Raw genomic sequence first — 27,093 nt, 5'->3', positions numbered from 1 at the left:
GCTTCTCCCATGGCTTGACCTTGCATTTACCATAGTTTGCCTTGATTTGCATGTTTGTGGATATTCTTTCCAATGCTTTCACTGTTTAATTACACTTTGCTATGCTTTTAGTATGGTATACTTTTCTAATGGTTGCAGCAGTAGGATCTTAACCCTCTCAAGCTCTTTTACCCTTTATGCAAGTTTGTCCTTGTATTTTTTCATGGTATTTGTGCAGCTTTACCATGCATTTCCCAGAGTTCATACTGGTTTGCCATGTTTATTAACATGCTTAACCACACCTCTCCGGGCTTTGCAGTGCTTACCTATGCTTTACCATGCTTTCACTGTGCTGTATTACACTTTGCTGTGCTTTTACTATGGGACACTTTTAGAAGGGGAGAGCACAGAAATCAGATGATCTGTTGTTGTGCTACTGCTAATATTACACTAGTATAGAAGTGGACATTCTCAACAGACTGAACCCACCACAGCATGTTCGAAACCTCAATGGGACACTGCCCAGCTGCATCAGGAAAAAGTACCCATATATATGTATGTATGTGTATATACAGTATATATATACATAAATATATTATATATTATATATAATATATATATATATATATATATATATATATATATATATAAATAAATATAATTAAATAGTGCAGCTAAAAATATTAGTCCTCTGTATCAAGTACATTATGTTAATCTTAAACTAGATAAACATGTACAACATTGCATAAGAGATAATTAAAGAAATGTGCTTCTATAAGAATGCTCATGTGAAATTGAGTTCATGGGACCAGGCAGCCCACACTTGCTCATACTTCCAGCTGATTCAATAAAGCTAACAAGCCTCACTTGTATAGTTTGAGGGGGAAAAGCTTGCAACTACATTGACCTTAAATTGAATTTCTAGTCCCATGCCTCAGATTTCTCCACTGGACTTTTCTGGTAATTCACCTCACATGCTGCTTCATTTCTGCACGGGATTATTGGCAGACCTGGCAGAGGCTACAGAGAGCAGCACAGATCAGACCTGGCAGAAGCTACAGAGAGCAGCACAGAGCAGACCTGGCAGAGGCTACAGAGAGCAGCACACAGCAGACCTGGCAGAGGCTACAGAGAGCAGCACAGAGCAGAACTGGCAGAGGCTACAGAGAGCAGCACAGAGCGGACCTGGCATAGGCTACAGAGAGCGGCAGAGATCAGACCTGGCAGAGGCTATAGATACTAAACTTAGAATCAGACATGCACTTATGGCCAAGATTTTTCACATTTTTCCATTTTTGTCAGTTTTTCATAGAGTATATGGAAAACAATAAAGCAGTGTGTAATTCAATATGTTAACATAACATTATTCAGCAGGTTTCATTCGATTTTATGAAGCAAAAATAATTAATTCTATAGTGTACACACACACATATACACATATACATATTAGAATCAGAAATAAAGTTTGACACATGACCAACTACAAGATGCACACCTAACCATGAAAGTGGTCATGCTTATCCAAAACAAAATGCCCATGCAACTTGCCAAATTAATCTGAAAGTGTAATTGAACGATCACATTCCCATCACGTCCCTAATTATGTTAGGAGTAGCCTGTTACATAAGCAATAACCAATCCTATCCCCTCTGTGTAACTAGACCCATTATAAGTACATGTATTGATGCTGTCTGAGATCTGGTGGACAACTCCACGAGCTACTCGCAGGGGAGTTCATCTAAGTGCTGCTGTTCAAGAGAGAAGGCTCTTGAGATTGACATCACTAAATCTTTTGAAGAAACATTCATGAGGGAGCTGCTGTGTTAGCTTTTACAATGCAAGCCAAGGAACAAATATGGTAAGAGATGCTTTTTATTACCATCATGCACAGCACAATAACAAAGCGTTCACTTTGCACATTAGCTTTCTGAAACCGAAGAGTTATAAAATCTACAAGTATCCCTATTTATAGTTCAAAGATGAGCCATTTATTCTTGGTGAGTGCGGAGACTCAGAATAAGACAACATATAACACATGAAAGACTCCTGAGTTATGCACTGTACATCATTTTCAAGGCTAGGAAAATCACTGTAATGGAAACTAGCATATCGGATTTCAACTCCTACAAAGAATGCAAGGGCAACTACAATCATCACGCCCAGTATTTCAAAAAGGTTTATCTAACAAAATGTTCCCCCTGTAAGCACTTTGATGGGAAATAATGTACATTCTAGAAATTGAGGGTAATTTAGTAAGAACTTCCTCACTGAAAGCTACAGCTGCTGAGCATCCATTCTGCTGACTGTACAGCATCTATTGTGTGTGTCACAGTGAGGTGCGTGATTCACTGAATAGTGGATTTTATATATGTTCTGATTTGTTAACCAAATAAACAGAGTCTGTGTGATTTTTCTTGATTTCTTAAAAGTTGTCTGGATATGCTAATATCTATAAGCCAGTACACAAACTATCCACTTAAAAGAGTTTTAAACATCTTTATGTTCCCCCTAAACAGCTCCCCTGGGTTTATGAGTGTGCTAAGTGTGTTGAGAAGCACAAGAAACTACATACTTGCTTTGCTAATCATCCTTGGCTGTTTCTTCTGGTTTTAGTAAAAGTGGTGCACTGAAGCTTCAAAAACTGCTTTTCTTGTTTCGCGACACTAGCATTAATCTTAGATCATCTAGGCAGTCCGAGACTGGTGCTGATCTGTTTTCAACAAGCTTTGCCTCTCATTCTCCAGCCACGAAGATTACCAGAAGACTGCGGACTGGCTCCTGTCCCACACCAAACACCGACCAAAGGTAGCCATCATCTGTGGCTCAGGACTAGGCTTACTGGCCGAGATGCTCAAGTGTCAGGAATCCTTCAGCTATTCCGACATTCCCAGCTTTCCACAGAGCACAGGTAACAGGCTAAGCAATGTGTTAACCGTCTGCCAGCTACTTCACTTTGCCAAGACAGTTTATTAAACCCACAGTTTGACTTAACGAAGATGGTTATGCCCTAGAGTCCAGTGATCTCATTCCAGTCTCATTCCTCAGTGCAAGGTCACGTCGGCAGGCTGGTATTCGGGGAGTTGAAAGGGAAGACCTGTGTCTGCATGCAGGGTCGCTTCCACTTGTATGAAGGGTACCCGCTCTGCAAGGTAAGCATGAAGCACACTGCGTCACCCTGGCTGGCTTTCACTCCTCATCACCCTCACTTCATAAAGAAAACAATTATGCATAATATCCCAGGCTGAGAAAACCTCTAGGCACCGTGGCACGCTTTTTCACAGCATGCACGATCTTCAGTTAACCTGGTCACTCAAATCAACTCGTTTGTGTAATTACACTGGCTTTGATGGCACTTACAGTGTTACTGCTGGGCAATTAGAATTCAGTCAGTAGGTTAACATTTCATTCATTTCTTTGATCCCTTCCATGCTTTTTCAGAACTAACGCTGAAGTCATTATGAATCAGGACAGTTATCAGGGACAGGCTGGTTTAGTCTAGTTTGTTTTACCTGTGTTTAATCAGCATCAGTGTCTGTGTTTAGCATGGCTTGCCATGGTTTTCAATATGTTTTACCACACCTCTCTGGGTTTACAACGTGTACCTATGCTTTACCATCTTCTCACTGCTACCATTCATTGTACTTTTACTATGGGGAACTTTTCCCTGGTTAAACTGAGATGAATCAGCCCAACCGGTTCAGATACAGGGTCAGCCCAAAGTAAAACACTCCTTTCCCATGTACAAGTCAGAGTGAAGCAGCACTCAATGGATTCCTTAATGATTGGAGATCATAGTGGTTTCAGGGCCAGATACCAGGGGGCAGAATTGAATCAATACCCTTCTCATGGTTTTTTAGATAATGATGTCGTTGAAGCACAGGTTACAGTAGAAACAAGCTGTTATCCAAGACTAGTGGAGTGTGTAGTAAATCCCATTCTTGAGTGTCAGTACTCTACGATTGATTCCCCAGCATGCCCTATCACCCAATGCAACGTGCCCCCAGTCCATACCCCTGCTCAGCTCTGTGCTCCCCATGGTAGGCGACTGATTCCCCAGCATGCCCTATCACCCAATGCAACATGCCCCCAGTCCATACCCCTGCTCAGCTCTGTGCTCCCCCTGGCACGTGATTGATTCCCCAGCATGCCCTATCACCCAATGCAACGTGCCCCCAGTCCATACCCCTGCTCAGCTCTGTGCTCCCCCTGGCACGTGATTGATTCCCCAGCATGCCCTATCACCCAATGCAACGTGCCCCCAGCCCATACCCCTGCTCAGCTCTGTTCGCTCTGTGCCCCCCGTTGCAGATGATTGATTCCCCAGCATGACCTATCACCCAATGCAACGTGCCTCCAGCCCATACCCCTGCTCAGCTCTGTGCTCCCCCTGGCACGTGATTGATTCCCCAGCATGCCCTATCACCCAATGCAACGTGCCCCCAGCCCATACCCCTGCTCAGCTATGTTCGCACTGTGCTCTCCATGGCAGGTGACTTTCCCGGTGCGTGTGTTCAAGCTGGTGGGAGTCGAGACGCTGATCGTCACGAACGCAGCCGGGTCCCTGTCAGACGGCTACAAGACAGGAGACATCATGATCATTAAAGATCACATCAACCTGCCAGGCTTCGCTGGCCAGAACCCACTGAACGGACCCAACGATGAACAGTGAGTTCCATTAACGCACTTGCTGTACATTGTGTGGAGTCTCAATGGGGCATAACTACTGGGGCTCTCTGCGTGTGGCTCCTTGGTCCAACACAAGCAGAGCTGAGCATTACACAACTGTGTAGTACTGTCATAAAGAGCTAGAAGCCTATTAATCTTCATTTAGGCCTGACTTTTTTCTGTCTGGACCTGGAAAACTAGCACAGCACTGTCCCCTGCATTGTTTCCTTTTGCATAAAAAATGGGTCCTGTCCTTTTCTTTTGTTTGGAGGTTTGGACTCCGTTTCCCCCCCATGTCCAGTGCTTATGACAAAGACCTGCACAAGCTGGCCCTGGACATCTGCAAGAAGCTGGACTGCTCCGTGCAGGAGGGGGTTTACTGCATGGTCGGGGGCCCTAACTTCGAGACAGTGGCAGAGGCACGCTATCTTCACAAACTGGGAGCCGATGCGGTTGGTATGACGTGACCACATACATATTCATCTCACTTTCAAAGGGGTCCCGTAATCCTATCATCTTGGAGAAGGGACAGCGCTCTCCCTTTAGAGGATAGCCCTTTACATACTGTGGAACTGGTCATGAGACAGCGTGATCATGGCTCCCATTTGCCCCATAATGCCACTCCACTGGCACTTTCATTCTCGTTACAAGGCAGAGCATGATCGTAACTACGGCTCCCAACGATTATAAAGTGGGAGCTCTCTAGCTATAACACATACATACATACATACATACATACATACATACATATATATATATATATATATATATATATATATATATATATATATATATATATATATATATATATATACACACATACACACACACACAGAAATATAACCCTTAGACCAAGTAGAACTAATTATATTGATCTAAACTATATTCCTAAATTCAGCCCCAATCTCTTCCGCGGCCCTGTCTGACTTAGTGCCCGCTGGAATTTGACACATTTGGTGTTAGGCGTGGGATTGACAGGGCAAGACTTCCCATTGCAGAGTTGGAGACCGGGGTGCAAACGGTTACCTTGCGCTTGCCAGCCCAGATCCTAACCACAGTACAAACGAGCCAGACTCGTTACACACCTGACGTCCTGCATTCTTGTGCACCAGAAGCAGCCTCGTGGCGACTCTACCCTCTTCACCCTGAGCTACAGCAGGAGGCGTCTCTGTTTGCTGGTTTCCCGTTTCAAGCTCTTTTCCCCCCCCGATTGGTTTGTTTTCCAGGCATGAGCACGGTCCCAGAGGTGCTGGTGGCGAAGCACTGCGGGATGAAGGTCTTTGGCCTCTCCCTCATCACAAACAAGGTAGTGAAGGCATACAACGACAAGGAGGTGAACCACGAGGGGGTGCTGGGGGTGAGCAAGATGAGGGCCGGCACGCTGCAGACTCTGGTGACGGAGTTCGTGGCCCAGCTCGACAGCAACACTGCAGACTAGGGCTGCTACAGGTCCCTGTCTACCCTGGACCGCTCCAGTTAGGGTGCCGTCCCGGGACATTAAAAGGTCACAGTTTTTAATCTTATGCTTCCACATCCATGTAGATTACTACAGCAACACTGCATTGTCAGCACCGTATACTGTACACAAGCTAGATAAAACAGGTTAAAATACCACCACAGACGCACAATATACGAATCGGTTGTCAATAGTATTAACATCATGACTGTTTCCTGTTGGATGAATATAGATTTTCTAAAGAGAGTTTGCACTTTCAACAACCCTGTTCTCTTCAGAGGTCCTGGTTTTTTATACCTCACAGGTGGCCAACCTCCTGCAGACTGAGGGAGGAGGACGTTTCGGGATTAACAGTTTCCTGTGTGATAATATTGTGCGCAATGGAGCGCAGGTGAAGATAAACAGTTTGAAAGCAGCTAACCACAAACGTCATTCTCCCCGCATACTGTAGTTGTTGCAGTGGGTTACAACACAATAACATCCACTCTCAGACTGAGACGACTTCTTAATAAGGGTTAGAGCTTCTTCAAACAGGAGAATCTGCACATTTAAGGCATTAGGGGCAACTACAAAGAGGTAAACGTATTCCCAAAGATATCCAGCTCTCTGTACCGCCCCCGCCACATCAGGGTTACCTGGGAAGCATTGTGCCAGCCACGACGCACTAGCCACACTGCAAAATTAAAGGAAAAAAACAAGCTAGCCACCACTCTGTTAGGACTACTAAATTAACATCCAATACTGAGCTGTATTATTATTATTATTATTATTATTATTATTATGAATAATAATGACATTTGGTCTGTTTCCCCTGTATTAATGGAGTACTTTAGTGGAGTACACTTTACAATCAAGTCAATGTTTAGTAGATTTGCTGAAAGTTTGACACATCTTGTCAGAATGATGAGGGTGGGTGATGTTGAAACTTGCACGGTTGTAAACAACAAACATCTAAGTTTATAACCAATGAAACACCTCATTAAAACAAAATAAAAAGCTGAAGTCTAATGCCTATGATGTTGAAATGCCAAAAATAATTACAAAATCTGTATCAAATAAAATAATTAACACAATTTCCTTGCCTGTTTTATTTATTTATTTATTTATAGGACGTGTCAATATCGTTTAACAGATGCCCCGAGCCATTCACTGTCTATAAGAGCGCTGTCAAATGGAGTTTCTAAGTGTGTAAATAAGGTTCCCTTGCGACCCGACGGGTCTGACTCGGGAGCGTCACATTCAGTTAACCAAAGCAGAAACACGTCACAGCCCTACCATCTATCTGTGGCCTCCTCGTTTCTGATCTAATTAACTACACCATTCTCACTGACAATAGCGTGTTTATAGTTATACTGCAGCTCATAATCAAGCATGATGCCAAAGAGTTGCCAATGTCAAGACTAGCATTAACCCTGCATGCATGATGACCTCATAGGTGGACGGACACAAAACAAATAAAACCTCTTCTAGTTTCTATATGGATGAGGACATGTGGAAGACTCAAATGCATGACGACTTCATGCGAGGATGCCACCCACCCCCTATAAATTAATGCAATGGGAATTTTTTAAATTTTTTAATTAAATGAAAAATATATTTACTGTGTGTTCAAAACTACTTTTTTCAGCTATTTTCAATATTTCATGTATGAAAGGGTTACAATTTGTGGGATTATTATTATTATTTTTTTTTAAATAGTTAATGTATTATCAATCCCCGACTTTGAAGACTGGATCTGCTTAAAACTAAGTCTAAATTGTTCGGTTTTTCACATTCACATGTCATTGCCCAGTTCTCCAGCAGGGGGCAGAAAAACACTGCGTGGACTCACACGTCAGTCGTTGCCATGGTAAACCAACACACGAGTGTATCTGTGATTTGTTTTGATTTGAAATGAATATTTGTGTAGTATTATTATTTATGTAGCTTCAGTAATTTATATTTCAAAGGCGTTTGTTTGTCACCTTTCTTCAAAAGACATTCGATTACTGAAAAAAAAAAAACACAGTCCACAGCTTACACTGAGCGATATAAAAACAATTACAATACTGGATTAATTTAAGCGAAGCGAGTGTCATGTTTTCTGCTTTGGGTTTGTGAACTCTGCAGGAATTTGAAATTTAAACAGAACACAACGGGACTGTGTGAGATATTACTGTATCTTTTAAAAATGTATTTGTCCATGTTTTGGAAAGCCTGTTCAGCTACGTGCATTATTATATTATTGTAGCATGACACGCTGTGGCAGTTTGATAACCTGCTGACCCTTCATCAGACATTAGTTCCTCAACAACAACGTGTTCTTGTTGGTTCACTAATACTTGTACTTGTGGGTAGATGCTACTGTACTAATTATTACAAACAGAATCATTTACTTTGCAGCTGAATTTCAGTTAACACATGTGAACACAGAAAGACGGGCTAATTGTTAATTAACACATCTTTCATTAAGGCATTGTTTAGCGCTGTAAATGTTTTTTTTTTTTTTCAGTTCCATTCATTGTGTTTATTTTGGTGTAATAATTAGTGGAAATGTATTTTGTTTTCGTTGCAGTTCGGGTTATGGAAATTTAAATAATGTCTGTCGCCCCCAACTAGCTTGCAGAGTCGCTACCTGCGAATTTCAATACCGCGGTGAGTTTACAAGTACCTTTCACAGGTAAATACATACACAAACAATACGCAGTGATATTCCTGCGCGTATTAAAAGATTTTAACAGTTGACAATACTTTCAGGATTACCGCAAGTGGGAACGCCAGAGCAGGAAAGGTAAGGCGGTGAAACACGTAGGCGGGAAGTCCTCTCTCCTCCCAGTACAGCAGCACGACTCCACACCCCTTTCTGCTTACAGCGTCTCTACAGCGACTGCATACATGTCTGGTGAGAAAAGGCTGTTGGCATAAGGAGAACCGCCTTTAAAAGTGTGTGAATGAAGACACTCCTACTGGGCTGCTATAGCAACAGAAAGCAGACTGTTTCAAGGCTGTAAACCAAGGCTTGATATTGCATAACAAACTAAGCTGATAGTACTGCTAGAATAAAAATGGGAGTGGGGGTCCTGACAGAAGTCTTTGTTTTACTGGGTCGAACTTTAGGCAGCCGCTGTTGAAATGCTGTGTTGCAATTTATCATTTCTGTTGGTAAAGCCAGCCCAAATACAACCAGAACATGTGCAACGAAAACCTTTCTGTAAGAAGCAAAAGAAGAAAAGTGTTTGGACCCACCCCAGTGCTCTTCACAGAGGACAGCTACAGAGTGCTCCAGGTAATGATTCCAGGAATAGGGAACAGAGAAACGGACACTTATGAAAAACTTATCGTCTTTGAAGCTTCCACCTCGCTGTATATTAAATATACGTCTGCCTTTTCCTAATGTTTCATTTCTGCCCAGTTTAATACCCCGCTGTTGTGTGTGTGTGTGTTCGTATGCTTCTCTGTTGTTCTTGTTCTTTGTGTGCAGACCGCTGCTTATCAGGTTGTACTGATCATTACAAACCGAAGCGGTTACTTCAGTTCAACACATATGGTGCACTTTACCTCTGTGAGCAGTTTCTGTGACCCAAGTTGTGCAAACGTAGCAGTGGGGTAGGAAATGCTTTGTGAATGTGGCCCTGTGTTTCTCATAACATGCTCTGCTGTACGTGTGTCTAGGTGCGGATTAAGTCAAAGAAGCAAATGATTGCAGAGTACCCACTATGCAGCGCTGCAGGAAGCCAACATGAGGCTGGCAGCCGAGTTAGACACGAAGGATAGGAATGCTGTGGTAAATGCCAGAGAGTTCCAGGTTCAGTATGAGAGACTTGAGATAGGCGTGCCAACACTGACTATAGCAGAGCACCTCAACACTAGATCCACAACACGAATCAGCTGATCACCGTACCTAAAAACAGCCAGTAAATGCAGAAATGTTGTAAATGTTCCATGTGTGCCTGTAGTTATGAACAGCACCTGCAGCTGCCCTTTTTGGGACCGATCGCATTTTATAATAATCAGTAACCCAGTGCTAGCTAATAAAGAAAGTGACAAAGGAGGGAGTCTCTTTCAATCAACCAGAATTTGGCTGATCCTGTTACACCACTAGTGTTTAGATCTGCCGGTATTTCGATTATTACAATAGATCTCCCAGGTATTCCAATTGACTTTATTGAATGGGACGAGCACTCGGTGCAGCAGGTAGTTGTTCCCCACAGCTTCACCTCTTGATATCTGCTGCTGGTTCAGCGTGTTGAGTTTTAACTACTAATGATATCTTTGCTTTTTAGAGCTAAATTTCAGCTTTCAGTGAGTGGAGTAGCAGACAGATTAAGGAAAAAAGAGCTGACCTTGAGGATAAAGAGAGCATGATGCAGAAAGATTGTGATGGTCAGTAAGACTAAAATTGTGTGTGTGCGTGCCATCTCAGAACTTATTAGTCAGAACAGGTCCTAACTTTGTACTATAATAATAATAATAATAATAATAAATAATAATAATAATAATAATAATAATCCCTATGCAGATCCCATGTATACAAGTATCTGACTGTCGCACAAACATGAAACGCAATGGCAGTGTTAGAATGTGACGTGTATCTGTCTTGGCAGCAGCTAGATATCCTGTCAAACCAACTGCTTAATAATAATAGTGATCCACCGTCACGCACAGATAGTTGGTATTTTTTCTAATCCCTAACTTTTTTTGTGTGTTCATGTTTAAAATACTTCTCTTTTTTTTTTGTTTTTCGTCTCACGATGAAAGTGCTTGCAGAGCAACTGAAAGGAACGATGCCTAAAGTGAGGACAGCCCATGGAGATCTCTACACTCTGAAGACCTATAAGGACAAGAAGTATTCTGTAAAATCCCTGAGGATTGCTGAGCTACAGCAAGAAATAAATAAACTAAAGGAGACACACAAGGTACTTTGGAGTATAGGAGCTCCTGAGGGTCAAGAGCAAATGTCTTTAAATCAGTAACAAGCGACCTAGTAAATCACGGTAACACTTTCCAACAGGATGAAAAGGAAGACATTGAAATGCTGGCGCAGAGTGAAAGGGACAGGCTAGAGAAACTGATCAAGAACGAAAGCGATTGCATTTTATCAGGGATTGCTGAGGTAAGCCCGTTCCTGCAGAGCTAGGGCGGACCTGGGGTTTCATGCATGTTTCACTGTGCAATCAAACCAGTATTGCTTTATTGTGAATAGCATGTGGCAATGAATCAATCTGACCGGAGCAAAACAAACCCAGGGAAAAGGCAGTGGTTGTTAAAATTGGAATTAAAGGCTACAGTAAAATGCACAACAGGCTCAATATCGTGTATAGGCCAGGTGCATTCCTTGAAGAAGCACAAGAGACTGCTGGTAACTGAAATATGCTTTTCAGTGAAGCTGCCTTTTCTGAAAATGTGCAGAGCTGTCAGTGAGCACAGAGCTTGCCTTACTCTTGTCTTCAAGCTGATAACAAAAGGCATGGGAGATGTACAGTGAGTCATGACGTGCTCATGCAATAGAAACGCATTGTACTATTTCAAAATTCTCACCCCCACCTTCTGCAGGGTAAAATGAGTTATGTTCTGGCTGGTATTAAAGAGATGGCGTTTCACAATACCATGATGAAGAAAGAAATTGAAATTCACAAACGAGTAGGTGCTGGTTTTCAAAGGCATTCCATCTGCTTCAATTATTATTATTATTGGTAGTAGTAGTAGTAGTGGTTTCTAATTGCATTTTTTATTAAACATTGAAAGGACCTTGGAATAGTGGACCCTCTATTGTTGTAAATGATACTGTTTGGAGGTGTCTTGTAAATACTGCACTGGGCAGTGAAGCATGTACTATTGTAATAGGTCTTGGTTAGTAAGGGTTTGTCAAACAATATACCAAAGGTAGTGCAGTTCAATTGTGCCCAGCACATTATTTCTTACCTAACAACATTATCATTACCGGTAGATGAAAAGGGATAACAATTTTTTTTTTTTGAATAGGGATAATGCCTTTCTGCAAAAGGTATAATTGTTAGATGCTGGAAATAAAAACTAAATTCAACTTTTTTTTCAACTTGCAGGTGGCCAAAGAACTTGAAGAAAAAATCCTCAACTGGAAGAAAATGTTACGCACCTACTGCAGAACAGAAAAGACATCAGGGTGGAAATTTTCAATATACTGCCAAAATCAAAGTATGTTTACAAAAAAAAAAAAAAAAAAAAAAACTGTATTTAATTTTGGTCCAGGCATGAAAAACTAATTTCTCAAATTGTATAAATAATACAGTGAGTTACCTGTTTTGCAGGAGGTCTATATTTAATCAGTTGTACTTGTCATAACAATTTTGAAATAATTTTAAAAAAGCATTTTCTTATTGGTTACCCACCACCGTTTTCCATCTGGTTGTCAAACCCATCTTGAATACACCTGGAAGAGCCTTATAAAACAACAGCATACTGTACAGCAGGGAGACAAAGAGGGACAAAGTTCAAGTATATTTTCCTCTAGAGGAATTATCACTTTTTGACATCACTACTGTGTTACTATAACTTTATTTTTTTCGAATGGCTTAGGATGCAAATATAGCCTTCATCCATGTATTCTCTCTCTCTCTCACACACACACACACTCATATATATATATATATATATATATATATATATATATATATATATATATATATATATATATATATATATATATATATATATATATAGTAACACAGCAGGGAGGGGGTTAATGTCCTCCTTGCATGAAATGGGTATTTGGTTAATTAAATTTATTGTTAATTATCCCCTGCACCTGGGAACAATTGTAAAGTAAAACTGGGTGCAGGGTATTTAAGGAGAGCAGTCAGTCTGCTTGTGACTGCTGAGCAGAAGGAGGTGGAAGGTGTGCTCTGCTTCTGAGCAGTCAATATGAAAAGTGCCTTGTTAAAACTGCTTGTTTCGTTTTTATGCCAGGTAAAGGGCTTTGCCGTCCTGCGAGCTAGTCAGGGACCTGCATAAAGGGTTAGTAAGAGCTCCGAAGGAGCGAGGTGTTTATTTTCGATTGTTTTATTTTTATTCTTGTGTATTAAAAATAGCGCGCAAGCTCTTTAAACATCCATTCCTGTGTCTTGGGTCTACTTTTAAAAGGGCACACGAACAACTGTGAGTTTTGCGGTCAGTTGACTATTGGCCATTATATATATTATATATATATATATATATATTATACATTTCATAATACCTTATTTGTGTCGTCTGGAAATAAATTCTAAACACTCGGCGTCGAGTGCATGAGACAGATCCTGAGACCACAACAGATGTTCCTCCAAACTTTCAGTACCAATGTGTTACAGACTTTGTTGATGTTTTTCATTTTGTGTTTTTTTTAGTTCCCCTTTTAGTCTGTTGCAAGTTTAATTTGCATTCAAATAAGTTCATGTTTCAATGTGTGCAAGGGACAGTTCCCAAAAGACGGGAACTGTAAAAGCTGTAAAAGCTAAACGTAAAGCTACAAAGTTGAGACAGCTTTCTTCAGCACAATGCCCTTTACATCTCACAGTTCTGTGTGACAATAAATACCCAAGTTCCTGGAAATATAAACCAGACTGTGATTTATTTGAATTGCACTGAAACAAGTTCAGTTTCATATGGGAAGGCAGAGTCGAGACTGTTTATCCTCGCCCTGCCGTGACACTTCACATTTCCGTTGGCTTTTTCCTCTCCTTCTTCTTTTCTTGACAGAGTTCTAAGACTAAATAGAGCCCACGAGCCCATGGGGATAAAACAAGTGAGGAGTCTCTCATATATCATAAAATCCCCTTCTCGTGAACCTGTTAGTATGAATGGTTTTAATCAATTCATCTAAATACATACTGCTGCCATTGGAATCATTCACATCCGTGCTTTATATATTTAACTTGAGAGATTAACATGCGCTGCTTTAGATTTTCATAACCTTGTTAAGAACAATTGAGCAAAGCCCCCACTTTCCAATGCACTAAGACCTGTACCTGTTAACCACTCCCCACCCCACTCCATCTCATTCCCCACCACCCTGTGCAGTTGTCTGTATATTTCAGGGTAAACACTAGTCTGTAAAATGATGTATATACTGTAACATTATCTTTTCCTCACTGTACTGTAGAACTCAGATTCAGTTCAGACATCAGCCAGTTAAATCTACCAAAAAGAGCTTATAAAAAAAAACAACAACAGCAATATTTATTACTTATGTATTATTTTCAATCGCAGAACTTTCACGCACCAATCAAGTAACTCCATTGCCGGACATTTCCAATCGGTGAAAGCCAAGCTTTAAAAAAACAAAACGCCCCATAATAGGTTAATCTTGGCACAAGCAATGGGAATGTAAGATGTTTGCTATCTGTTAAAAAACAACAACTTTGCCCTGTCCTGACTTACTGTAGAACCACACAGTGAATAGATTGGTATGTTGTATTAATAAATGCACGTAGCAATAGCTAGTAAATGCTCAATGGCTGCCAAGGTTCTTAGTATCACTGTAATGCTCAGGGCTGCAATCCCGTGCTGGAGTGCACAATTCATTTAGAAGCATCAGCCTCAGTATTTCAATTCTGCATCTCAGCTGACCTTCGTTTAAAAAAAAAAAAAAAAAAAAAACAGCAACAGCTTCTAGCATATGAAAATCAGGAAATGCGTTTAAAGCACAGAAACGTTTTCATTGGAAACTGGATGAGCGAAGAATATTTTTTAAAATATATATATATATTTTTTTCTGTATAACTGTTTCCACTAGGTGGTGTTTTTTTTTTTTTTCTATCCATCAGAGTTTCAGCCGGATAGCTGTGTGGCTGCAGGAGAAACAGGAGACATTGCCAGCCTGTTACCCTAGCAGGGCTTTGGAAAGCACAGGTGTTTGAAGTGAAATCATTTTTGCCATTGCGTGGCTGCTCGAGCTCCACGCTGTAAATGTCTGCGGCCGTTCACTCCTCAAATAAATGAGCATTCCCAGCAGTCTGCTTTTTGATTCGTCATGCGGTAACTATAATAAAACTCGCCTTATTTGTATTTATTTATTTCTTTAATAAGAACTTAGAAGTGCTGAAGGGGTGGGGGGTGGAAATGTGAAAACGGGATCACCTGCTGCTCTCAGCAGTGCAGGCAATAGTTTTCACACACAAGGGAGCTTTTTAAGACACTGTAGCGCCATTAAGATCATGCTCATTGATAGCTACAGTGGTCTGTTCAGCATTGCACGCTAATCACAAATGAGGGTTCATTTAGTTGCAATATCAAGTCCATTAATAAGCACATTCTTGGGGAATTCGTTAATGCATTCGCAAAACAACACAGGATACTGATCTACACCAGCGCGCATTTACCACAGGGTTGAAGCTGACACCCTGGGATCCTTCAAGAAGCTGCTTGATGAGATTTTGGGATCAATAAGCTACTAACAACCAAACGAGCAAGATGGGCCGAATGGCCTCCTCTCGTTTGTAAACTTTCTTATGTTCTTATGGTTGCATGGTCATTGTGGCAACTGTGGTAAGGCTAGCTGATGCAGTATCGGCATGGGATCATTACAAAAAGCTTTTCTTATGTGTTATTGATTGATTGATTGATTGATTTTTAAAGCTGCGGTAAAGATAGAGCAGTAATTGAAATGTAATCCTGGCGTTATTTCCACTAGACTGTTGTTATAAATGAATCATTTTTGAATGTGATACTGTGCTGTACTCAGTGCAACACAATGCTCAAGTTTTGTTTCGTGTGTGTGTGTGTGGTTTTTTACATGTTGCCTAAACTACTTTGTAAATAAAAAAGTACCCTAAAACCGCATTATTTATAAAGTACGGATAATAATAATAATAATAAATAATAATAATAATAATAATAATAATAATACAGTTAGTAGTTGTAAAGTAGCAACCTACAATCGATACAAGGGGTCGGAGTAAAGGAAGTGACTTGTATTCAACGTCATGAGTTGTATAGTTATAATAAGATTAAGGTTGACACGCAGAAGTCAGAGCCAGTTTACACAGTGAAGTGCAGTACACGCAGGCAGCGACCGCACCGCTTCTAAGAGGCTCCGAGGGAGAACAGCGCAAAACTCTCTGAAAACACTACTTCTCCAACAGCCAGAGAGCGGTAAGTACTTCAGTGTGGAAACCTTCGGGGTTTCCTTCTTTTCATTCTCAGTTGCTTGTTGTTATTGCGGATTAATATTAATATTAATTCTGGATGGACAAAGTGTCTTTTAAAAAACGCAGCTGAAGCTGTTAATGTTCGTTGTTTTGGTCGCCGTATGTCAACGTGAAGTTTCTGTCCTCTTGTGAGAGTGTCAGAAGCTCGATCTCCTTGCAGGATATGCACAGTATCAGGGGCGTCTGTACAGAGAAGATAATGCAGCAAAGCTGGGTACTGCTCTTTAAATTTTTAACAGTGTTTTGGAATTTTGTGAACTGTTGTCATGGCTCCAGAAGTATATTGTTGCAGTGTTCCACTGGCTATTCTATACCATCGCAACAACGCGGAAAGAAACATCCGATAGGTGTTTTGATGTTCGGTATAATAAAGGGGCACACGGCCCACTGGCATGTGTAAAAACTGGTGATCGAGGCAATCGGGTTGATTAGATAACGAACGACGAGGATATGATGGCAGGCTGCCCTTGAAAACGAGAAACTTTAATGAGCATCTTATAAAAGAGGCTGGAGCTTCCGATCTTGCATCATTTGTAACTGGCGGTGTTACTAGACAGAGTAGAGATTTATTTATTGATTTGTAAACCCACCACCAGACAGTTCCATAACTTGTGTATTGTGTTTGCACATTTTTAAAATAGTTTTTTGCACGTTCGCTTAAGGTTATAAACCACATTGAACTTTCGCCTAAAACACAATCTTAACTTTTTTTTTAAAATTTATTTATTTTAATTGCAGCGATTGTTAAATATTCTACCTACATGACTATATATATTATCAATTATCTTTATATATTAATAATATATTACTTTAATTTTATATATATATTTATATATATATATATATATATATATATATATATATATATATATATATATATATATATAGTCAAATTAATTGAGTCAATCTCCACGTTTTTAGGTGCATTTTATTTAGGGGGGGGTGGGGTGGGGTGGGGGGTTTCAAGAAGATGACTCTGAACACACAGAGAGACAGCAAGGAGACACTACGAAGAAGGGCCAGTACCCCGCTCCCTGCTTCACACCAAGCCGGACCCGGAGACCCACACCACCCCGCACTCGGGCTTTCCACCTCCTATCACCCAGGGGACAAAACAATCCAGAGTCGGGCCAGCTGGTCCGATTCTGAGGATTCTGACAGCTCTGGAGCGGACTCTTTATACCGGGTTGTCTTGCTGGGGGACCCCGGTGTGGGGAAGTCGAGCCTGGCTAATATCTACGCGGGGACACAGGAGAAGGATGTTGCTAATGAACATCGTGGAGGTAGGAGAGAGATCGTGCTTAGTAGATTTGGGGGCGCTCACGTTGTATGATGTTAAGGGCACCTACAAAACTTCTGATTTTGTTCAAAAGTCTTACTTTGAAAATGAATACATACAGTACAAACTCACTTAGCGTGCATAGTTTTTAGTATACCAGTGCTGGCAGAACCCCATGTTGTGCACCTTGCATAATATTGTGATGTGTGTAATATCAGTATCCAGAGAAATGGTTTGAATAGATGCAAGGCAGTGAAACATGTGTGAGTAAAACTCGCATTGTATGCATTGCTAATCTCTCTGTCCCTGGTGGAAATATATTCCTGGGGAGCACTACAGCAATGCACCCAGGAACATGTTGCTTGTATCAACAAAACTGTGGATCTGCAGCCTTTCAGACGCTCTCCATAATGCTCACTCCCTAAAAAAATCACAGAAAACAATTCATCACCTGCCCTTTACATGTAAGTTGCAAGAACAGTAAATGCATTGAGAACTAAAATAAAATAAACCATGGTGAATTTTTAAAAGAGGCTAGTTTACAATGTGTAGATAATGTGGATGAAGATTATTTTATGAAGACTGTGGGATGAAGACTGCACTGTCACAATGTTTATATCTGTGTAGGATAGTTTGACACTTGTGTCATACCAGTTACTTTTCAGTTACAAGATACTTCACAAGCTGGAAAACACTGCAGTATGAACTGAAAATAATTAGCAGCTTTTGCCAATTTTCCAACAGAAGGCTTATGTTATCATAAATGTTCCAAAGTTGTTTTTACAAACAGTTTTAACTTCAAAGCTATTTTTGTATAATTATCCATGTCCTTTTCACTTGTTTAGCTCTGACAATAACAAGCCCAAGTACTGTGGAGTGCAATGAAATGGTCAATAATGAAGAGATTCATTTGTTTCCTCACCAAAGGCAACAGGGCAGACTGTGAGAGCGATGTCTGATGCAGTCGGACCAGCTCATTATAAAAAGATCATCCTCTGAAAATACAGAACCGGGTGTTTATCCCTGTCACAAAGCAGAACATGCATCAAACAGCTCCAGTAAGGGTAGCATATGTGAAGCCTCCTAAAAAACTCAGACCCTTTCAGAGTTTGTTCAATGGAACCGAACTCAGTCCTTCTCAAGAGGTGGTCTCAGTCCGTTCGGACAAAAGCACTGGTCTGTTTGATTGGCTTCAGTGCAGTGTGAAAGCACAGTCAGAGCCAGCAGACACAATCCTTAACCTTTTGAGGTGCATGGGTAATTACAAAAGGAACCAAGTTCTTTTCCTCCAGAGTTCATTTCCAGGTGAACTCGGTTCGGTTAGTTTTCACGTACGGTTAGTGTCTAGAGGTTTGTTTCATAGAGAGCTATGTACAGGATTGATGTCTTGCAGAATCTGTCTTGATACAACTCTGAAGGAGTTTACTGAAAAGCTTTGAGGCTGTATAACATGAACAGTAAGAAGAGTGTGAAGTTACAACGTCATCTTTCACTTTGCTGTTTACTAATAAACACCATTTGAATTCTACAGTTTCTTTGTGGTTAGAGGTAACCTGGAGCAATGTATTGCATGTTCAGTTGGAGCAGTGCTCTCAGTAAAATATATATCTACACATGTATCGATTATTACATTTACACACGTGACATCATAAATAACCAGGTTCTGTGCTCTGCATGGGTGTGAGGTGGGGGTGGGGGTGGGGGGGTGTCAGGAAGCACGGAACTTAGAACAGAGCAGCAGAACACACACAGAATGACAAGGTCAGTGTGGAGCACTGTACTGTAGAGTAAAACATATAGCAAAAATAACAAGTTGTTGTTATTGAAATTTCAGCTGTCAGATTTGTGTTTGTTATTGTTGCCAGTAGTGGCAGAGGCCGCTGAGACGGATGGCAGTGGCTGCTTCTTACAAAGAGAGGGGTCCATGGGCACCTCAATGAGACACACTCACTAGTGAGAGCTGTTCTCTAGAGAAGAAAAAACACAAATATAATCCCAAAGAAATTACCCAGGCATTCTTCTTCGGGTATTTTGTTTTAAAAACATTATGTGTGGCCACGTTTCCAAGGAACCAGATGTTTTAAATTAAGCTCATTTCAAACAACAAAATCAAAAAAGTCATGAGGAAAGTTTCTTTGTTCAATTACAACCCTTTACAAAAGTTTCCTGTAGTAAAAGCATAGCAAAGTGGAGTAAAGCATAGTGATAGCATGGCAAAACATAGGTGAGTAGTAAGGTAAGTAAGGTGAGGTGTATAGTAAAGCATATTGAAAAGCAGGGGAAAACTGAATAATCATAGCATAAGCATGAGAAAACTGCAGAATTACCATGGAAAAGTATGTTTTTTTAAAAGGAATATCCCTTTTAAAATGCTGCCAGACTAAGTTGTCCTCTTCTTTCTTGTGTGTCCCGGGGAGTCTCTGGTCCCCAGAATGTGCCGCAGTGACTTGTCTTGTCACTGGGTTTGTTGACGGGACGGTGAATGAGGAGCTATGACCTCATAGCTGGGGTCTGATTCTCACAGCACACAAACCCCTTCAGAGCGTAATGCACTGCTGGGCCACAATGCTAATGACATGTCAGCAGAAAGGGCATGCTGTCAGTGCACAAGCATACAGCCAGGACTATCTTAGATGTTCAGTAAACTTTATCTCAGAAGTCTAACAGCTTACAACCTGGATTTGCTGTTCTCTTTTCCATTTGCTCTCCAGATTGGTTTGAAGTTTGCAGATTCATTAGAATCCTAGACTGATATACAGTACATACCCTGATGAAAGTTGTGTGGCAGTTTTTTAGTTTACCCTTGCTTTTCCTGTGGTTATACTATGCATTTACCAAATGGTTTTGCCATACCTCTCTGGTCTTTAACAATGCTTCCCTATGCTTTACCATGCTTTCACTATGCTTTATTATGCAGTGCTGTGCTTTTACTGTGGGACACTTTCGTAAGGGTATGTGTATGTCATTTGTTATCTTGGCTGGTGGTGCTCAATGATTTGATCTGATTTCAGTGCATCCTGAGCCGTGTTGCTGTCAGACATCCTGTGTTTTGTTAGCATGCTGTGTTGATTGTCTCTGGGAAAGCTAAAGCCACGTCTGTGTTTCACACAGGCAGCAATTCTTTTCCATCTCCAAGCTGCATCCCTGAGGACACTGATTAAAGTTTAGGATATTTTAAAGGAAATAAAAAATGACACTAAACTCATGTAAGCTGAGGGAAAGAAACCGACTCGTTGCATAATCGGGTATAAACTGTACTTTTTCCCAAAGCCATGTGTTGTATCAGCCCTGGCATTTAACAGTATAGCTTGAGGCATGAAAACAGAAAAGGGACTTGCATGACTCTATAGTGGCAATTTCCCTATGAAATATAAAGCATAAATTTATCTTCCATTAGGACTGAGATGTCAGATGTACAGCACTGTAAAAGTACTATGGTAAGCAAGACCACAGATGACCATGAAATCTTGAAGCAATTGGCATTTTCATCAATTACCCAAAACCATGCTGTTATGACATCACGGCCCAATTGCCCAGCAAAGGAACATGCTGTTTTGTAAACGTGACCATCGATGAAAAAGCAGGCACAGAAAACCACTAAACTGTAAACCACACGTCCTGTAACAAGCCTAAACTGAAACCGAACCAAACTGATGACACATTTCACAGCATAAAATAATGCAGGCCACACGACTGCAACAGCCACCAGTTCTAGTGACTTTAGATAGAGAGCCTGGCTGGAGGTAGGATGCATACTGCATTGACAGGGCGCCCCACCCTCCAAGCATCCACCCCAGCAGCCTGTGAAATACTACAGGGTTCAGTGTTGGATATCAAAGTTTTACTGTGCGGTCACATTAAAGGTGAACTGCTGCAATCATTTCAGAAATGACCCTGCAAGCAGTGTGTACTGTGACTGATAAACAGCTTACCCTAGCACATTTTGTGAGAAGGTGGCTCATTCCCACAGTTTCCATGGCAAATTAGCAATGCTGAGCATGGGGGAAAATAGATGAAAACCGCTTGATTAAAACACATTAGTCTAGCCTGTTTGCATGAAAGATGAATGGATGTATCAGACCACTTTAGCGCATCTGTCTGGTGCTTTTTAAACTCTGACAGCAGAGTCTAGATTTTTCTGCTTTTGGTTTTTGGGACAGAAAGTGGACAATAAGATGGTTTGTTGATGTGTTATGAAGTGTGTTTTTGATCTGTGATCCACTTTATACAAGATACTGTTTAATTCCAGCCCCACATGTTCCTTTTACTGCACCATACTGATAGCGCTTTGTGATGGTGGTCCACTATGAAAGATGCTATATAAATGAAAGATTGATTGATTGATTGATGGGAGAAGCAATTAAAGCCGGGGAGCTTGCCACACAGTTCTAATTGGTTAGCCTGCAATAAGCCTGTTGTCAGATTTATAAAGCATGGGATTCCTTAGTTACAGGATGCCCGGAAACGTTATGTCTGCTTCACGGTTCAATCAGCAACAGGGCCGCTCCTGAGCAACAGAAAACTTTTTTTTGTCCTTGCTTCGAATCTTACAAACTTGCTGAACTGAGAGTTCTTCTGAGGATATATTCTATCCATACTGGCACATTATACAAGTGACCATGTGCACTGCTGTCATCAGATTGCAACTGGTTTGATGCATACTGTCTAGGTCCAGATTTGAGAACAGCCCTGAGCACCAAGTCTACAGCCTCCTCGTCTTACTGTTTAGGATTTACTGTCCTTGCTAATGTTACAAGTGGAAGAAATGATTTGCAGTAAAACCCATGCAGTTACTCTGTTATGATGCAGTCATTATTAAACAGTAACTATGCTGCTTTAACTCTTTTGTGTGTGGCGACCTCACATGAGGGCGGATATAAAAACCAGCCTGTAGTCTTTACATGTGGAAGATGCCACTGCATGATGACCTCCTATGAGGATGCCATTTTTTGCCCCCATATAAAGCAATGGAAACATTTCCCGCATGAAACGGTTCATGTGTAACAGCAGTGTGGAGTGTGTCACCAAGGTGTTTTCTGTCCATGTGTTTCAGAGGAGTCCTATGAACGAACGCTAACAGTAGACGGGGAGGAGACGACTCTGGTTGTGATGGACACGTGGGAAACTGAAAAGCAGGTAATCCTCTTCCTGCATGAGCACCCAGCAGGTCTTCATGTGCTGATAGACCCCAGAGATACATGCACTCGCACTCTAGATCCTCTCCCTGTGTGAGCACCCAGCAGGCATGTACTGATAGACCCCAGATATACATGCACTCACACTGTAGATCCTCTCCCTGCATGAGCACCCAGCAGGTCTTCATGTGCTGATAGACCCCAGATGTACATGCACTCGCACTCTAGATCCTCTCCCTGTGTGAGCACCCAGCAGGCATGTACTGATAGACCCCAGATATACATGCACTCACACTGTAGATCCTCTCCCTGCATGAGCACCCAGCAGGTCTTCATGTGCTGATAGACCCCAGAGATACATGCACTCACACTCTAGATCCTCTCCCTGTGTGAGCACCCAGCAGGCATGTGCTGATAGACCCCAGATATACATGCACTCACACTGTAGATCCTCTCCCTGCATGAGCACCCAGCAGGTCTTCATGTGCTGATAGACCCCAGATGTACATGCACTCACACTGTAGATCCTCTCCCTGTGTGAGCACCCAGCAGGCATGTGCTGATAGACCCCAGATACACATGCACTCACACTGTAGATCCTCTCCCTGTGTGAGCACCCAGCAGGCATGTACTGATAGACCCCAGATATACATGCACTCACACTGTAGATCCTCTCCCTGTGTGAGCACCCAGCAGGCATGTGCTGATAGACCCCAGATATACATGCACTCACACTGTAGATCCTCTCCCTGCATGAGCACCCAGCAGGTCTTCACGTGCAGGTAGACCCCTGATATACATGCACTCACACTGTAAAACTGACAATACACCCTCTCTTTCTCTCTCTCTCTCTCTGTCTGTCTCACGCTCTCTCTCTCTGTAAATATGATCTCTCAATGCCCCCCCCCCGTTTCCCCTCCTAAATGAATGTTCATTATTGCATTGCAGTGCCACAGACAACCTGGACTTCAATACTTGTGCCTTCAGGGCCTAATTAAAGTTTTATTGGTTGGAAAGTTACTCGGCAAGGTTTTGGTATTTTGTTCTGATATTGACTGCCTGTCTAAAGAAACAGTACAAACACACTGTTGTTTTTGTTATACTGTATACCAGTGTGATTTAGTTATTACTTAGCATTGCATGTCATTGATCTTTTCAAGTACAAACAAAATACCAATGTGTGAGGTAGGAACTTCGTTTTTTGTGCCAAGTCTTAATCTCAGAGTACACGTTTCTGATGGTAAGCCAAGCATTTTGAAAATGACAGACTGCATCTCCAGTGTGATTTCTCCTGACTCGCTGTGCGTTTCTCGTCTTGTTGTTTTAGGAGCAGGCTGAGAATTGGGTTCAGGATTACTGCATGCAGGTTGGCAACGCGTACGTCATCGTGTACTCCATCACAGACCGGGCGAGCTTCGAGAGCGCATCCGAGTTGAGGATCCAGCTGCGCAGGGCGAGGCAAGCCGAAAACATCCCCATCATACTTGTCGGGAATAAAAGTGACCTGGTCCGCTGCAGAGAGGTGTCCGTGGAAGGTGATTGGGATTATTTTATGGGAATAATTTAGAACGTTGGTACCTGCTCCAGATCAGAAAAACCCATGACTAACCTAACATTCCATTGCCATTGTGAGGAAATGTGGCAGCTGGAATGCTTTAGATCACATGTACAGGGTGTGCCAGAGGGACAGAGGCAGGGTCATTCTGCCGCTTGCAGGAGCGTCAGTGTCATGACGATATTAAAAGCACAGCATCCCTGCCTGATGATGATGTTGTTTTTAAAACAAGCCCCTGCGCCCGCCCCCAGTTTGATTCACTATGTTCTTACTCACCGTCTTAGTCCATCATGTCAAGAATGTTTCTGACAGTAAAACGCTGACAGCGCTGTGCAGTCGCATGCGTTTTTCTAAACACTGCGAAACAAATGGAAATGAGAGCCGTGCTGTCACTGCAGGATTCCATCAAAAACCACAAAACACCTGGAGGCTCATCTCTGATTTGATACCAGGCTGATCTCTGATTGCATGAAATCTCGATGAATACAAATCTCTTGTGTGAGATTACGAGCATGGCTGTTTTTTCAAGCAGAGCGTGCTCTGATTTACTGTACAGAATGTGTGTGTGTGTGTGTGTGTGTGTGTGCGCGCTCAGCCAGTGCTGTAGAACCCGCTTGTGTTTGTGTTTCAGAGGGCCGGGGCTGCGCCGTGGTGTTCGACTGCAAGTTCATCGAGACGTCGGCGGCGCTGCATCACAATGTGCAGGAGCTCTTCGAGGGCATCGTGCGGCAGATCCGGCTGCGCAGGGACAGCAAGGAGACCAACGAGCGCAGGATGTCTGTCTACAAGCGCAAGGAGAGCGTCACCAAGAAAGCGCGCAGGTTCCTCGACAGACTGGTAGCCAAAAACAACAAGAAGATGGCCTTGAAGGTGCGCTCCAAGTCTTGCCATGACTTGTCCGTTCTTTAAAAACACAGCAACCCTCTGACTACGTGAGCGCTACAGAGACGCAGCCGCTCAATTTCATGGGCTTTTTCTGTTTTTCCAGGAGCGAACGATATTTGGCAGCCTTATGGTTTTGAGGAAAAGAGACCTTTTTTTTGAATTTTTTGGTTTTATTTTGTATTTTTCGGACTCACTAAAAGCCATTCCCGTGTGTCTCCCTTGTGAACCAGCAGTTTTGTTTCACAGCTACAGCTGGATTCTCAGTCAGATCAAGGAAAGACGTCCAAAGCCTGACCAATGCACAAATGTTACAAAAATAATTGCCTTGTCAGGTCAGTGATTTTAGCAGCGACCATCTCCACAGATTAACCAAAGTGAGACAGACAAGTATTTTACTATGATTTTTTTATTTTTTTTTTTCACTTCTAGAGTTAAGGGACTGGAAAACTAGAAGCCGCTACAGTTTCTGATCGGTTTTTCATCTGCCTTTTCTCTCCAAGCAGAAACCTTTAGAAAAAGTCACATGGCATAACACATACAGATCGTAGTGCTGATCATTCACATGCTACCGCTTTGCTTTATCAGATTTGTATGATGTGTTTGGCCGCTGCTGCTAACAGCATCCGTTCTCCTGCACTGTGCTCAGTTTTCACACAACTGACTCTACAAACTTGGGTGTTTGTATTTGAATAAATGAGACACGACCCAGCAAGCAGTCTACTGCACAGTGTTCGCTGTCATGCAAATAATGGCGCTTAATGGGCTATTATCAAAGGCTCTGAGGTGCTGATTGAGTTTAATAGTAACTATGCAGAATAACCTGTGTGCTCCACACAGCCTCTCATACAGCATGTTAGTTCTTCACTCCTGACTTACCATCTCAGTCCCATTATAATCTTCTCTTAGTTTCCTGTGTCACTGTCTTAAAAGCAATGCACACGGTTCTGTAACATCCACAATGCAGCACACCTGTGTGTGTGTGTGTGTGTGTGTGGCCGATGGCTGGCTGATAAATGGCAGCTTTATTTGCAGAGCTTGGGCAGAACTGAGATTCTGCTCCCCCGATGGCTAGCCTGTATGCAGCCCTTCCCTAAACACACACCAGCCAGGGCTTTCACTGAGGTGGCTTGTGAAACCAATAAAATGTGTACAGATGAAAGACAATTTGTGGAGCTACTACACATTTTGTAAATATATGAATTTTTTTTTTATAATAAAAACTATTGGTGGCACTTTTTTTTTTTTTTTTTTTTTGCAGTGAATTTGTCTTTGAATGTGTTAATAAGGTTAGTTTGGGATTTCAAAGGCTTGTGTACAAGGGGGTCCTGAACACTGTTAAACACATACACTATTGCTCTTAGAATAACATAACGTTGCACACTAAACCAGCTGGGGCTGTTGCCACGGTTCTGAGAAACCGCACATTCACGCGCTGAGCTGTCAAGATAAACGGGCCTTGTTGCGAGTCAAGCAGAATGGGCTTGCCTGTGAAATGCGCGGCTCTCTAAGGGCATTGCATGTCTGCTTTGTTTAGCACTGTCCCCTATGTTTCACAGACAACAGGATTAGCAGGGTGCTAATTAGATTAGTTTCAAGAAGTCTCAAACGCTCCAATTTCAGGGTGTTTTTATACTGTTTTGTGAATTTTTTCACCGTTTTTCTAACAGTAAGCAGCCTATTTTAAATATAGAAAATATGATTTCACCTGGAATTAGCAAACAGAATCATAAAAGTAAAGGTAAAGCTTAATTGAGAAACTATGGAAAGAAATGTTGTTTATGGTTTTGGCGTTTCAATATATTTACATGTGCTGCAGTTTCATATTCAATCAATCATACAAAACAAACAGCATCCCACTTAATTATCATTTACAAATGAGCTTTCATATGCACCATGAGAGCAAGAGCATTGAAAAGCATGCTATCTTACCCAGCACTGAATGTGTGTCATCCCAGAAAGAATGCTCGCTAATTCCAAAACAATGCGCTGCCATGACC

The 27,093-nt window shown here is 41.7% G+C and overlaps 3 protein-coding genes across 5 annotated transcripts; all 3 read left to right on the top strand.

The window, feature by feature from the left end:
• Positions 1-1,497: 1,497 nt before the first annotated feature.
• pnp4a (purine nucleoside phosphorylase 4a) lies at positions 1,498-7,124 on the top strand. Its single transcript, XM_041256870.1, has 6 exons — positions 1,498-1,837; positions 2,724-2,887; positions 3,025-3,128; positions 4,469-4,644; positions 4,916-5,100; positions 5,871-7,124. Exons 1-6 carry the CDS (start codon positions 1,815-1,817, stop codon positions 6,080-6,082), a joined length of 864 nt encoding a protein of 287 aa, XP_041112804.1. The 5' UTR covers positions 1,498-1,814; the 3' UTR covers positions 6,083-7,124.
• A 1,946-nt stretch (positions 7,125-9,070) lies between these two features.
• On the top strand, positions 9,071-12,585 carry LOC121319435. Of its 3 annotated transcripts, XM_041256869.1 has the most exons (6): positions 9,071-9,365; positions 10,363-10,462; positions 10,838-10,995; positions 11,091-11,192; positions 11,633-11,719; positions 12,142-12,585. In XM_041256869.1, exons 2-6 carry the CDS (start codon positions 10,441-10,443, stop codon positions 12,319-12,321), a joined length of 549 nt encoding a protein of 182 aa, XP_041112803.1. In that variant the 5' UTR covers positions 9,071-9,365; positions 10,363-10,440; the 3' UTR covers positions 12,322-12,585. The 3 variants fall into 3 exon arrangements, 2 of the variants coding, with proteins under 2 accessions (XP_041112803.1, XP_041112802.1); XM_041256868.1 differs by lacking the exon at positions 10,363-10,462 and having other exon boundaries at positions 9,076-9,365; XR_005950701.1 differs by lacking the exons at positions 10,363-10,462; positions 11,633-11,719 and having other exon boundaries at positions 9,085-9,365.
• A 3,404-nt stretch (positions 12,586-15,989) lies between these two features.
• rem1 (RAS (RAD and GEM)-like GTP-binding 1) lies at positions 15,990-26,328 on the top strand. The gene is made up of 5 exons (XM_041256867.1): positions 15,990-16,186; positions 17,164-17,525; positions 22,575-22,657; positions 23,984-24,191; positions 24,843-26,328. The coding sequence occupies exons 2-5, from the start codon at positions 17,213-17,215 to the stop codon at positions 25,118-25,120; spliced, it is 882 nt and encodes a 293-aa protein (XP_041112801.1). The 5' UTR covers positions 15,990-16,186; positions 17,164-17,212; the 3' UTR covers positions 25,121-26,328.
• The last annotated feature ends 765 nt before the right edge of the window (positions 26,329-27,093 follow it).

This window comes from Polyodon spathula, chromosome 8 (assembly GCF_017654505.1).
Source record: "Polyodon spathula isolate WHYD16114869_AA chromosome 8, ASM1765450v1, whole genome shotgun sequence".
Taxonomy (NCBI): Eukaryota; Metazoa; Chordata; class Actinopteri; order Acipenseriformes; family Polyodontidae; genus Polyodon; species Polyodon spathula.
This window is presented reverse-complemented; position numbering and strand designations above follow the sequence as displayed.

Coding starts and splice junctions, on each gene's coding strand:
- pnp4a (XM_041256870.1), top strand. CDS start 1,815: ATGCAAGCCAAGGAACAAATATG. Junction 3,129..4,468: donor AAGGGTACCCGCTCTGCAAG/GTAAGCATGAAG, acceptor TCTCCATGGCAG/GTGACTTTCCCGGTGCGTGT. Junction 4,645..4,915: donor AACGGACCCAACGATGAACA/GTGAGTTCCATT, acceptor TTTTGTTTGGAG/GTTTGGACTCCGTTTCCCCC.
- LOC121319435 (XM_041256868.1), top strand. CDS start 9,212: ATGCTGTGTTGCAATTTATCATTTCTGTTGGTAAAGCCAGCCCAAATA. Junction 11,193..11,632: donor TTTTATCAGGGATTGCTGAG/GTAAGCCCGTTC, acceptor CACCTTCTGCAG/GGTAAAATGAGTTATGTTCT. Junction 11,720..12,141: donor AAATTGAAATTCACAAACGA/GTAGGTGCTGGT, acceptor TTCAACTTGCAG/GTGGCCAAAGAACTTGAAGA.
- rem1 (XM_041256867.1), top strand. CDS start 17,213: ATGACTCTGAACACACAGAGAGACAGCAAGGAGACACTACGAAGAAGG. Junction 17,526..22,574: donor TGCTAATGAACATCGTGGAG/GTAGGAGAGAGA, acceptor CATGTGTTTCAG/AGGAGTCCTATGAACGAACG. Junction 24,192..24,842: donor CAGAGAGGTGTCCGTGGAAG/GTGATTGGGATT, acceptor TTTGTGTTTCAG/AGGGCCGGGGCTGCGCCGTG.